Genomic DNA, 13,018 nt, shown 5'->3' with positions numbered 1-13,018 from the left:
GCTTGATGATGTTAAACACGAGATTCCACCCTTCTTTGGCTTGGATTTCAAATCCGAGTGCTAGAGAGAGAGTATGTGTGTGTGTGTGTGTGTTTGGATGAGAAAAGAAAAGAAAAGAAAAGAAGAAGTGGTTGGGTTTATATAGAGGGGGGAGGGGGGTTCATGGGTCCCACCACCCATTCCCAATTCCTACTCCAAATATTATCCAAATACTTAACACACGACTAACTTAACGACACACAGTTAATAACAAACTTTCTATTATGTATTATTTAACAAGAGTTGGATGTTAAACAAAGTAAGCAAAAAAATTTTTGTCGCATTTATATGTACTAATCATCAATATATTCTAACAAACCACAACTTGAACTTCATGCAGGCTGATGCAATCGAGGTGATAGCAGACCTAAAAGACGAGCAGCACTTTGACTCCATCATCAAGATTCAATCATGCTACAATATCAACAACTACATATCAATTCCATCAAGAAAGTACATGTCAATAACCCCTCATGAGGCTTCAATCATAATAGGCAAGAAGACAAAGATTGTGCCGATCTCAAATGATAACATACCAACTACCTACTTCAACTTTGCATGTTATGAAGAGCTTCAAGGTCGTCTCAAGTCTTCACATTTACTCACAGGTAACAATCATCTGCATCAACCTTAGTTTAAAGATAGCTGGAGTTACTTCTAATACATTATTTAACAACCACAGATTACATCGGACGCGTTGACAGCAACAAACTATCAGACACAAAAACAAACTTAACAATCAGAAAGCTCTAGATAACAGACATCAGGTTAAAACATACAAAACAAAGATGCATAATTCTGCCAAATTCATGTGACTAACCCCTTTGATTTTTAACAATGGCAATACAATAGTCATAACGTTATGGCCTGACAAAATCAACTTGATTGACGACACAATAGTAGCTGGTGATTATTGGCAATCACCGCAACTAGAGTAACTGAAGGCCTCGGGATCGATTAAACGAACGTAAATAACAATGATTAAACAAGAACGATTTGTAATATTGATTTGTATTGATTGTGATGATGTTACAAAGGACCAGGGATGGGTATTTATACCCTCCGATGACGGTTATTGCCGGTGATGGTTATTTCGGCAAAGGACGCGACGGTTCATAAAACGTCGTATCTGTTCTACTTTTAATATTTACATTATTTACATAAACTATCACCTAATTACAATTATGGCACTAACTATACTAACTGAACTTTCTAACAGAGTTAACTAAACTCTAATAAACTTAACGGGATTTTGTAACGAGATCGGGATTATTTCCAACAATCACCCCCTTAATCTCGATTTTGTATTATGACTTGCTATTTCTTCATAGTAGTGTAGTTGGACTCCAAACGAGATGAGCCTCCTGGTCCTTCCATTTTGGGCATTCACTTTTGAAATGTCCGAGCTCGTTGCACTTATAGCATGTCACATGACTTTTATCTTCACTGATAGGTTCGCCTAATTTTCCATGGCTTTTGTCTTCATGAACTTGTTCACCATCTTTACTTTTCCCTGACCAACGACCTTTATCCCGGCCTTGTCCAAAGTTTCCTTGGTTTGAACTCCAGTTACCACAATGCTTATACTTATGTTCTTTAAACTTTTCTTTTCCAACTGTGTTGGTGAACATAAGTTGATTATGTTTGTCTTTTTCCTCGGTTGACTCCTTGATGCGTTCTTCATAGGCTTTTAATTTTCCAATAGCTTCTTGAAACAACATAGTATTCAGATCTGCAAATTGTTCAATTGCGGCAACAATCTGAATGTATTTCTTTGGTACAGATTTAAGTAGTTTCCGGACTAGGTTTTTATTATCAATTGTGGATCCAAGGTTGTTGGCTTGTGACATGAGTTAACTTATTTTTCCTGTGAAGTCATCGATAGTGTCTGTGTCTTTCATTTTCAAGGCTTCAAACTCTGATTCAAGAGTTTGTAATATGGCCTCTTTTACCCTGTCAGCTCCCATAAAACGAACCCTTAAGTCTGCCCATATGTCTGCTGCTTTCTTATGATGAGCAACCTGAAGAACAATTTCTTCAGGCATTGCTTGAAAGAGATATGCAATAGCCATCCTATTTTTCTTAGCATTAACTGCACCTTTTTCTTCGAGTACCTCCGAGATTCCATGAACATCAAATATTGCTATGATCTTCACTGCCCAAATTGTATAATTTGTTGAATTCAAAATTGGGCATTGTAGCGTCATTGATGGTCCTGCTTCCTTTACGGATTCATTATTTTTGTTGGCCATTGATCGAGTCTTCTTTTTCCCAATCTTGATATGATTTGATGTATCACTATTCAACTTTTACTTTTACTTTCGGTTGAATTATATAGACTTGCGAGTACAGCCCAATGGTCTTTCGGTCACCACTGGATTTGATCAAATCTCTGCCAAAATGCTTTTGATCAATTTCTTCCTGGATCGAATCTCTGACCTCCTGTTACTTTTAGAAAACAGCCCCCTGGTTCTTTCGATTGCTTGATCACACCTCTGCTAAACTGCCCGTGACCAATTACTTCTTAAATCGAAATATTGAACCTCCTGTTTGTTGATCACCTTTATTATTTTTTGAAAAATATCTTTCCAAAAATAATCTGCTTAATTCCTTATTGAATTAATAATTCCTGTTTTTTTTAAAGAATATATTTTCTTTAAAAGAATTTGAATTCTTCTTTTAACGTGAGTTTTTTTATTTAAGGCAAAATAGATTTTCCCTTTTTACTTTATTCTTTGTTCACACTTCACATACGTTTTCAAACAGAACAGAGCCACCGTCCGGCTTTCTTCCTATTCTCCGTTTCTTTTCGACTACGCTATCGCCGGTCAACTAAATCACACTCCGCTTACGATTGGCTGCTCGTTCTTCTTTTGATCGGAAGTTCGCTATCGATTACGCCTTTAATCTTAATCGGCCCTTCTTATCCGTCTATGAATTCCAATCTGCAGGTATGGTCCTTCTTATTCTGTAAATTTGCAATCGTTCTTGACTTTAAACACCGATTAGGGTTCCGAAATTGGGGTTTTATAGAGCCTTGCTCTGATACCAATTGAAGGCCTCAGGATCGATTAAACGAACGTAAATAACAATGATTAAACAAGAACGATTTGTAATATTGATTTGCATTGATTGTGATGATGTTACAAAGGACCAGGGAGGGGTATTTATACCCTCCGATGACGGTTATTGCCGGTGACAGTTATTCCGGCAAAGGACGCGACGGTTCATAAAACGTCGTATCTGTTCTACTTTTAATATTTACATTATTTACACAAACTATCACCTAATTACAATTATGGCACTAACTATACTAACTGAACTTTCTAACAGAGTTAACTAAACTCTAATAAACTTAACGGGATTTTGTAACGAGATCGGGATTATTTCCAACAGTAACAAAATACGATGGTAAGTATGCTGTCAAAATTGATTTTGCAATACCTGCATTCTACAATAAAATCTACATATTAATACTTGCATCTTTAACAAATCATAGATAATAACATTCACTTAAAGTGGATCTTAACCTCATGTGAACACTTCATTTTTTTTATATGGCAAATAATTTTCTTTTAAATGTTTTATTTAGAATAATAACATGCTTACTTGAAAGCTTTGATGGCAAGTATGCTAGATGATCATAATTTGTATATGATAAGATTACATTTTTTTTACAGGTTTCAAACAGTTGGAATCCACCTACCTAACAACAATAACTGTCAACCCAACAGCTCCAAACACTAAGCTATACATTGACAGGTAGACCCCTGAAACAAATATAAATAAATAAATTCTACATACATGATATAATCAAATGCTACCTGATAACTCCTTATACATAAAATAGGTTGAAGGATCTACTAGCAATAGCACCACAAGACGAGGATGGAATTCCAATAACAATCCACGAGCTCCTTAACAACACATCAGTCGATAACATGGTAAGAAACATCTCAACGAGACAATATCATACAAACTCTTATACAACTAATCATAAAGTAATGTTTATACAGAACGAACATAAAACCTACTCATGCATGGCCACAATCAAAGAGATCTTCAGCTACCACAATTGGTACTATGCGCAATGCTCAATGTGCCGAAAACCGTTACACCCAGAGGATAATGAGACATCAAAATTCGCATGTCGAGACCATGACAACATCACACCAAAATTCCAGTAAGAAAACCTCCAAAAAACATATACAACCAACAAAATTTACATACTCATACATTCTTTGACTAATTACATTTTTTTATCACATCATAGGTATTGCCTCAATGCGTCTATCATAGACAACACAGGCATCACTAATGTAGTTATCTTCAATGAAACAATGGCAGAAACGTTAAACATTGACTGTCACCAAATGGTTGTGAATAAAGGATATGTTGATCAAAAAAATCTACCGCCTGAGATCTCTGCAATGGTAGGTGTTCAAAAGAAGTTCAAGTTGACTGCAAGACGTAACAGATTGATAACCGTCGACAAGATCGCCGACACGTTAGACATACACCATCAACACCCTCATCCTCATGACAACACCGCTACCACCGCAACAACCCCCTTCAACCAACAACCCCTAACTCAAAAGCAAAAAGACCGATGCAAGAAGAACCATGTACAATATAACTTCATCACCAGTTACGTAATATACATAGACCAAAGCTACACAGGGTAAAAAAAATTTGAATTGCATATCATAAGAAAAAATCGATTGTCATTGGTACCGCTGGAAATAAGCAAAATTACCCTAATGTTTAAATTAGATGGCATGCATGTGTGATCCTTAAACATTACATGTGTATTTCATAGGTACTGCTGAAAAGAAACAAAGAATGATAAATTTAGGCACATCCAAGGAATTAAGCATGCTTTTTGGGAACATCTAATACCTACCAGAATGCGTTGTGGCAAGAGATGGCATAAACTAACTTTTGGAAGGCCCGAGATATGTCTTCATGAAGATAACTAATGATATTTTGTACTAAGGCCTTGGAAATATTATGCATGTATAGCTTGAAATACCCTCTGATGTAAAGGGATATTTAAATACTATGTACTACTAATCTTATGCCAATGCAAGCCGCAAACGCTACTAATTAGCTTTATTGAAATACTCCATCGTCAACACAGTTTCAACCCCCCCGCAACGCGGGGGTCAATACTAGTTTAAAACAATTATATATAAATGTATTTAAAAAACATTTAAAACTATGGACTGCTGGGTTAGTGAGCGCTTTGCGATACTGCACACTCGGTCCTGATTATTTATGCTCACAAAAGATACTCAACAATATAATCATTGGTCGTTTATCATCTATCACAAGACAGACGTGAATAATCGCATGACGTATTTTACCATAATTGCGGCTAGCTCTATAATATTTATTCGACTTTAATTTAATATAAAGGAGGAGTTATTGGGTTCAAATCCCACTTGAGACAAAAAATAGGAGTTTAAATTGGGCCATTTTGTTTTCTCACCTATAGGTGGATTTCCTCCAGATCGGGTGGGTTAGTGTCCGTAAGCGATCCAAATTGACCGTTTAAAAAATTTTAATTAAAATCAGAGTTGACTATTACACTATATATTAAAGGAAACAACCTGCTACAGTTTAATTTAATTTTCTACACCTTTAGTCTTTGAATTTTAGATTGTTTCAATTTAGCCCTCCTAAGTTTTAAATTGTTTCAATTTTCATGACATTTCTTTTTGCTAAACTTTATTTATTTTTCACTTTAGCATCCCAAAATTTTTATGGTTTTAGTATGTACCTTTTTTTGGAACAACTTTTATTAAAACAAAACTAGCAAAAGCTAGAAACATTTAGTATGTACCTTAACATGTGTTTTTCTTCCCATATAATATTTTGTTATTACTTATGCATTTAAGTTATTGAGTATTTGGTAATGTTTAGCATACGATATTTTAAAAACTTTAGTATGTCGTTACGACATGCTCATATTTTTATGTCATGCCTAAAACGAAGTTGTATTTGCGATAAGTTATATAAGTTCCGATGGAAACAGAGTTTTTTTCACAATAGAATATATTTTTTTGTATTGTAATCACATACCGTCAATGTCGTAATGAGCATTTTTTTTTTGAACCAATACCAACCAAGTTCTTTTGATAGTTAGATATACTTTTATTTTGTTTGTGCCAAAATAATATTCGTTACGATGTGTTTGTGTGTTCATGTTTTAATATGCGGGTCCGTTGTCGAGTGCGCCGCGCAGAGTCAGGAACAGAGTAGTTTCTCCTAATGTAGTTGATAGTAGGCGCGAAACCTAACGAGTCTGGTGTGCGAAACAAGGCAACCGACCCAAAGCGGTCCACATCTTCAAATACGACACCGTTTTCGTTTGGGGATGAACGAGTTAATTTAATTTAGGTTTTCAAAGAGCGAAATCAGAACACACAATCCACTTGACAAATTAATTAATCTCTAGTTCGATTAATCATCACTGCGATTTGTATTCGCTCTTTAATTTCCTCAATTTATCCATTTAATCAATCACAGACGAGTCCTTCAGGTTCGACTGACACAAATCCTCTATTTGTTATTTGATTGTATTGATTTTACGCTTGATCGTTTAGTTTAGAAGACTCGGTTAGGTTAGACTGATGGAAATCGTATATGATCGTTGTTTAATTGTGTAGTTTGTATATTAACAATTTTGCATTGATGAAATTATACTGAAACAAGTTGTATGTTTGTGCCCTAGGCATTGTTGTAGAAAGTAGAAAACCAATTTATGAATTAGACGAAGAAGATACGAGTTTAGAGGACATTAGCGATCCATTTAGTGCGATAATGATCATAAGTGTGTTGAATTGCTGCATGAAAGTGAACTACTGTACTAGAAACAGGTCTTGGATGTCAAGCAGGTTATGGCGTTTTGTAAGCAAAAGAAGGTGGATGATGTTATACACAACACGAGCTTAGTTATTGGTTTTATGCGCGTGTGCGCCAATTTTAAAACGTTGCGAGATTCGAGTCCTATTTATTGTGTTGTTGCATTAGTTTGTTTTGCTATCTGTTAGTAACGGTAATGAATTTGTGGTTGTGGCAGTGTCGATGCTTGATTGGGATCTCAGTGCTTATAATATAACTGTTTCAGAATGAACGAAGTGGAAGAAGATAGAGCTCTGTTGAGTAGTCTTGGAGTCACGTCAGCGAATCCAGACGAACTTGAACATGATATATTAGAACAGGTGTTAGTTTAGTCTGTTCTGTTCTGTTTATGATATAAACCAAAGAACTATCAGTTTAAGCTTTATCATATTATCTGTTTACTTAGGGCAATGATGCTTACATGCTGCGAATATTTCACAACTGGTTTTTGTAATCATCGCTTTCATCTGTTGGCAGGCAAGAAACCATGATGAACAGGGCAGCCAAGTGGAAGTTACCAATGAATCATCATCCACCAGCCAAACAGATGTTCTTAATAGATTAAGAGCTATAAATGTCGAAATAGATGCTGTTGCATGCACAATTGAAAATGTGAACAACATTGCAAGAACCGAAGAATGTGCAAACAATAATGATGACGAAAGTGGACCGTCAGATGGAAAAGAAAGCATTTTGCAAGGTTCTAATGATCTAACCCTTCAGCATGCTCTAGCAACTGATAGATTGGAAAGCTTAAAGAGGACAAAGGCTCAACTCGAGAAAGAAGTTGCAAGTTTGGGAATCAAACCTAAAGTTAGTAAACAAGAAAACATCTTGAAATATCTTGTTAAAGAAGAACTGAATCACAAGCGCAAGCAGAAAGAAGTTCCAAAAACAAGTAAGAAGTTGAAGCGACATAAAACAGTATCCTTCAGTGATGATGGTGATTTTGATGCTGTTTTAAACGCGGCCTCTAGTGGATTTGTTGAAACAGTGAGTTCTCTAAAGTTGTATTAGATTTACTTTACAAAACATTAAAAGCTATATATCTATTAAAACAATTGTGAATGAAATGGGACTTCTTGTTTCAGGAAAGAGACAAGTTGGTTAGAAAAGGGATTCTAACTCCTTTTCATAACTTAAAAGGATATGAACGCCGCATTGAGGAAGCAGGACCATCTAATACAGCTGAAGAAGTCAATGAAGTCAACGATTTTTCTTCTGCCAGCATAGCAAGAGCTGTTCAATCAATGTCAGAGGCTGCAAATGCTCGTCCTACAACAAAGCTGTTAGATCCAGATTCTTTACCAAGACTTGAACCACCAACACATCCTTTTCAAAGACTTAGAACCCCTTTTAAAAATTCTCAGTCTCAGAAAAATGGAGAAAAATCTAGAGATTCAAATAAGAAAAAAAGACGGCCTTTGCCTGAGAAAAGATGGAGGAAACGAGCATCTCGTGAGCAGAATCTTTTGGATGAAAATGGTATGTCATCATCGGCCAGTTGAAAATATAGGTCCTAATGTCAATCCATTTATTTATAAACTGGTCGATTCACATTACAATTTATCTCTTAACAGATCTAACCTGCAAAATAAAAAAAAGTAGTGTTTTTTTTTTCTGCATAAAAATGTTCTAAATCAGTTCATTAAAAAAAGGTTTATTGTTGAAACAACATAACTTTTGTAATCATATTTTATATGAAAACGGGATAACGTATGACCGTATGTGGATTGTGGAGGTCATGCAAGTATGTATTAATGCATACGGTAATACCAATTTTGATCAAAAACATGTTGGTTGACAAAAAAGCCTATAACTATTTTCTTGAAAAGACAACAAATGAGCTGCAGCATGTTGACAACTATCAAAGGGTAATCATGTCTTTTTAAAGCTCGTAAGGTCATTTTCTTTATATGGCAATTGGTATCATGCTTTTGGCAGGAATTGGTATATGTGAAATCAGATACATTTGGGTTGCCTATAACATATTTTCAATGTATGGACACATTAATGAGTTAAATTTGTCTTCATTTCTTCTATTGTTCTGAATGTAGATGACACGCGAGGCTCTAGTATTGAAGATGACAATCAAGAAGATGATGAAGCAGCAGAAGAAGGTGATGAAGATACTTTTGTGAAACTAGAAGGTGGATTAAATATTCCAGATTCTATTTTCAGTCAACTCTTTGACTATCAAAAAGTTGGTGTGCAATGGTTGTGGGAGCTTCATTGCCAAAGAGCAGGTGGGATAATAGGAGACGAAATGGGCCTTGGAAAAACCATTCAAGTTTTATCATTTCTTGGAGCTCTGCATTTCAGTAAAATGTATAAACCGAGTATTATCATATGTCCAGTCACACTTTTGAGACAATGGAAAAGAGAATCAAAAAAATGGTATCCAAACTTTCATGTTGAAATACTACACGATTCTGCTCAAGATTCTTCTCATAAAAAGAAACAAACCAAATCAGATGAAAGTGATTACGCAACTATGGAGAGTGATGAAGACGAAAAAATATATTCAAAAAGCAACAAGAAGTGGGACTCTTTAATAAACCATGTTTTGAGAAGTGAATCTGGTTTGTTGATTACTACTTATGAACAGTTAAGGATTCTTGGTGAAAAACTGCTTGATATTGAATGGGGATATGCGGTATTAGATGAAGGACATAGAATAAGAAACCCTAACGCAGAAGTGACTTTGGTTTGCAAACAGTTACAAACCGTTCACCGTATTATAATGACGGGTGCACCTATTCAGAACAAATTAAGTGAACTTTGGTCATTGTTTGACTTTGTATTTCCTGGAAAGTTGGGTGTCTTGCCTGTATTTGAAGCCGAATTTGCAGTTCCAATTTCTGTTGGTGGTTATGCTAATGCTTCACCTTTGCAAGTATCCACTGCTTACAGGTAAGCATGAGTTTTTTTATATAACTAATGTTTAATTAAAACTGAGGTGGCAATTTCTGTTCTCAGCCCATTTTGGCTGTTTAACCTCTAATATTCATCATTAACCATTTTTGTTCAGTAATATAATCCCTATATCTATTGTTTCTAAGGTTATGCTTCTTATTAAAATTTCCATAAATTATACAGATGCGCGGTTGTTCTACGTGACTTAATAATGCCATATCTTCTTAGAAGAATGAAAGCCGATGTAAACGCACAACTTCCATCAAAAACCGAACACGTTCTGTTTTGCAGTCTTACATCAGACCAACGATCTAGATACCAATCATTTCTCGCCAGCTCTGAAGTTGAACAAATCTTCAACGGAGAAAGAAACTCACTTTATGGGATCGATGTAATGCGTAAAATCTGCAATCATCCTGATTTACTTGAAAGAGAACACGCAGCCCAAAATCCTGATTATGGAAACGAAGAACGAAGCGGGAAAATGAAAGTTGTTAAACAGGTACTTAGGGTTTGGAAAGAACAGGGTCATAGGGTTCTTCTGTTTGCACAGACGCAACAGATGCTTGATATTCTTGAGAATTTTTTGATCGGTGAGGGTTATACGTACAGACGGATGGACGGGTTGACACCTGTCAAACAAAGGATGGTGTTGATGGATGAGTTTAACAATTCTGAGGAGGTTTTCATATTTATTTTGACAACTAAAGTTGGTGGACTCGGGACGAATTTGACCGGTGCCAATAGAGTGATCATCTTTGACCCTGATTGGAATCCGTCCACTGACATGCAGGTTTGACTTCTATTTATTTGTCTTTTTACCTTGATACCCACTTGTTGGTTTGACTTAAAAGGAACCAGATAATGTTCAAACGGGTCATTTTTGGTCCGGGTCAAAACGAGTGGGTCAGGTAACCCAGAAAGATCGATTGCCTAAATATTTTAATTTATACGAATTTGCAGAATAATACCCTACCAATGAATTAAGAGTTCTTATTGTACTAAAATAACACTTGGGTTTGACTTTGGTCCCATTTGTCTTTTTGACCCGCTTGATCTGTTTTCCTTTAACTACTTCTATCTCTGAGTTATCTGTGCACCTATTTTAATTTAACTCAAAACAGTTGCCCGCTTTTAGAAATAAAATAGTTTTATTTTTTTCTTTTCCAATTTTACTCTTAATTGGCCGTATTTGACTTGCAAGTTTTCCAAGTCAACTAGTATCTTAAATGAAAGTAAAATCATTCTGTTCATATATTAATTGTACACATCTTAAGTTGTGTTTTTATTTGATGAACAATTTTTTTGGGACAGTGGAAGTAAGATTGTTAACATGACCCATTTGACCCGTAGGGGTAAAACATAATTCAGATACTAATTTGTAAGTAAAAATGTTGACATTTAAGCTTGATTTCTTATTATACCTGTTTTTTTTTTTTTTTGCATTGCTATTAACAGGCGAGAGAGCGTGCATGGCGTATTGGTCAAACAAAAGATGTAACAGTTTATAGACTAATAACCAGAGGAACAATAGAAGAAAAGGTGTATCAACGACAAATATACAAACATTTTTTAACAAACAAAATCTTAAAAAACCCGCAACAAAAAAGATTCTTCAAGGCCCGAGACATGAAAGATCTTTTCAGATTAAACGATGATAGGGATAACGACAATACTGAGACATCTAATATTTTCAGTCAGTTATCTCAAGATGTAAATATTGTTGGTTCTAATGCAACCAATCCAAATGAGATTCCTGCAACACGCACCAAAAAGTCATCCAAAAATAAAGAAAAAGAAAAAATCGATGATTGTAACGAGCAAGAAGGCGAGGAAACAAGTATTTTGAAAAGTCTCTTTGATGCTCAGGGGATTCATGCAAGTGTTTGCCTTTTATTATAGTTTATTATTTGATTCTTGATTTTTTAAAATCTTTGGTCCCTGTGGTTTGGCCTGTTTTACCATTTCAGTTCAAAAAGCAGTCTATGGACATATTATGCCCTAAGGTTTAAATTCTATAACTCTTTCAGCCCCTGGTGCTTACTCCATCCATTTTTTCTGTCAAATCTGATAATGTGCTCTTCACATGAGGGGCATTTTAGTCTTTTTTTCCCACAGGGACCAAAAGCATGGTTCGATCTTATAACATAAATAAATAGTTCTTATGGTTTGGCCAAAGTCAAACCTTTGGGGTACTAAGTTCTAAAAGTTGCAAGTTTGGGTTTCGTGGTTTTTATTTTATAGCAAGGTTGGGGCTAAAATCTAAGACTAAACTTGTGTTGATTTTTCTATTAAGTTTAGTAAATATGCCCATTCTACTCTTTTATAACCAGAGGGACCATTTATGTAATAAATCTATTTTAACTGCATGGACCATTTCTGTAATTAACCAAAAGCTGTTTGTGTAAACTATTAAATACCCAAAGCTGTGACTTGGGCCAAAACACACGGACCATTTCTGTAATTAACTCTTCAATTTTTGATGGCTTTCAGAGTGCAGTGAACCATGATCTAATAATGAATGCCAATGACGAACAAAAAGTGAAGCTTGATGAGCAAGCTTCCCAAATCGCCCACCGGGCCGCGGAAGCGTTACGCCAGTCGAGAATGCTTTGTAGCCGAGACGGTATCTCGGTCCCGACCTGGACCGGGAGATCTGGAACTGCGGGTGCACCCGGGCCATCTGTAACCCGGAAGTTTGGGTCAACCGTGAACTCTAAATTGGTTACCAAAACCCGAGCTGATGAAGGGCCGTCTAACAACAAACGGTTTGCTGCGGGTGCATTGGGTGGTAAAGCGTTATCTTCCTCTGAATTACTTGCGAAGATTAGAGGGACTCGTGAGCAAGCGGCTGGTGATGCACTTGACAACCAGTTCGTTGCAGGGTCAAGTTCGAGTTCCAGTGGCCGGACCCGGTTGTCTTGTGACTTGGGTGGGGTGCAATCTGAGGTTTTGATCCGTCAAATTTGTACTTTTTTACAACAACGAGACGGGTCAAGTGATTCGGCTAGTATAGTGAAGCATTTTAAAGAGAGGATTCCGACAGAGGATTTGCCTCTGTTTAAGTCTCTCTTGAAGGAGATTGCAACTTTGGAGAAAAGCCCGAATGGGTCGTCGTGGATTTTAAAACCCGAGTATCATTAACACTAATGGCGCG

General features: G+C 36.1%; 1 protein-coding gene across 1 annotated transcript; it reads left to right on the top strand.

The window, feature by feature from the left end:
• Positions 1-7,138: 7,138 nt before the first annotated feature.
• Positions 7,139-13,018, top strand: LOC143591884 (protein CHROMATIN REMODELING 8-like). Its single transcript, XM_077071951.1, has 7 exons — positions 7,139-7,265; positions 7,423-7,938; positions 8,037-8,430; positions 9,003-9,858; positions 10,045-10,654; positions 11,320-11,739; positions 12,355-13,018. Exons 1-7 carry the CDS (start codon positions 7,173-7,175, stop codon positions 13,003-13,005), a joined length of 3,540 nt encoding a protein of 1,179 aa, XP_076928066.1. The 5' UTR covers positions 7,139-7,172; the 3' UTR covers positions 13,006-13,018.

The sequence above is a fragment of the Bidens hawaiensis genome, unplaced genomic scaffold, assembly GCF_021521415.1.
Source record: "Bidens hawaiensis isolate Kalapana, Puna unplaced genomic scaffold, B.hawaiensis_p1.1 tig00040138_1, whole genome shotgun sequence".
Classification (NCBI taxonomy): domain Eukaryota; kingdom Viridiplantae; phylum Streptophyta; class Magnoliopsida; order Asterales; family Asteraceae; genus Bidens; species Bidens hawaiensis.
This window is presented reverse-complemented; position numbering and strand designations above follow the sequence as displayed.

What these genes read in the sequence shown, in the direction of transcription:
- LOC143591884 (XM_077071951.1), top strand. Translation starts at nt 7,173, where the DNA reads ATGAACGAAGTGGAAGAAGATAGAGCTCTGTTGAGTAGTCTTGGAGTC. An exon ending in CTAGTGGATTTGTTGAAACA is followed by an intron (nt 7,939 to 8,036) that starts GTGAGTTCTCTA and finishes TTCTTGTTTCAG; the next exon opens with GAAAGAGACAAGTTGGTTAG. An exon ending in GAATCTTTTGGATGAAAATG is followed by an intron (nt 8,431 to 9,002) that starts GTATGTCATCAT and finishes TTCTGAATGTAG; the next exon opens with ATGACACGCGAGGCTCTAGT.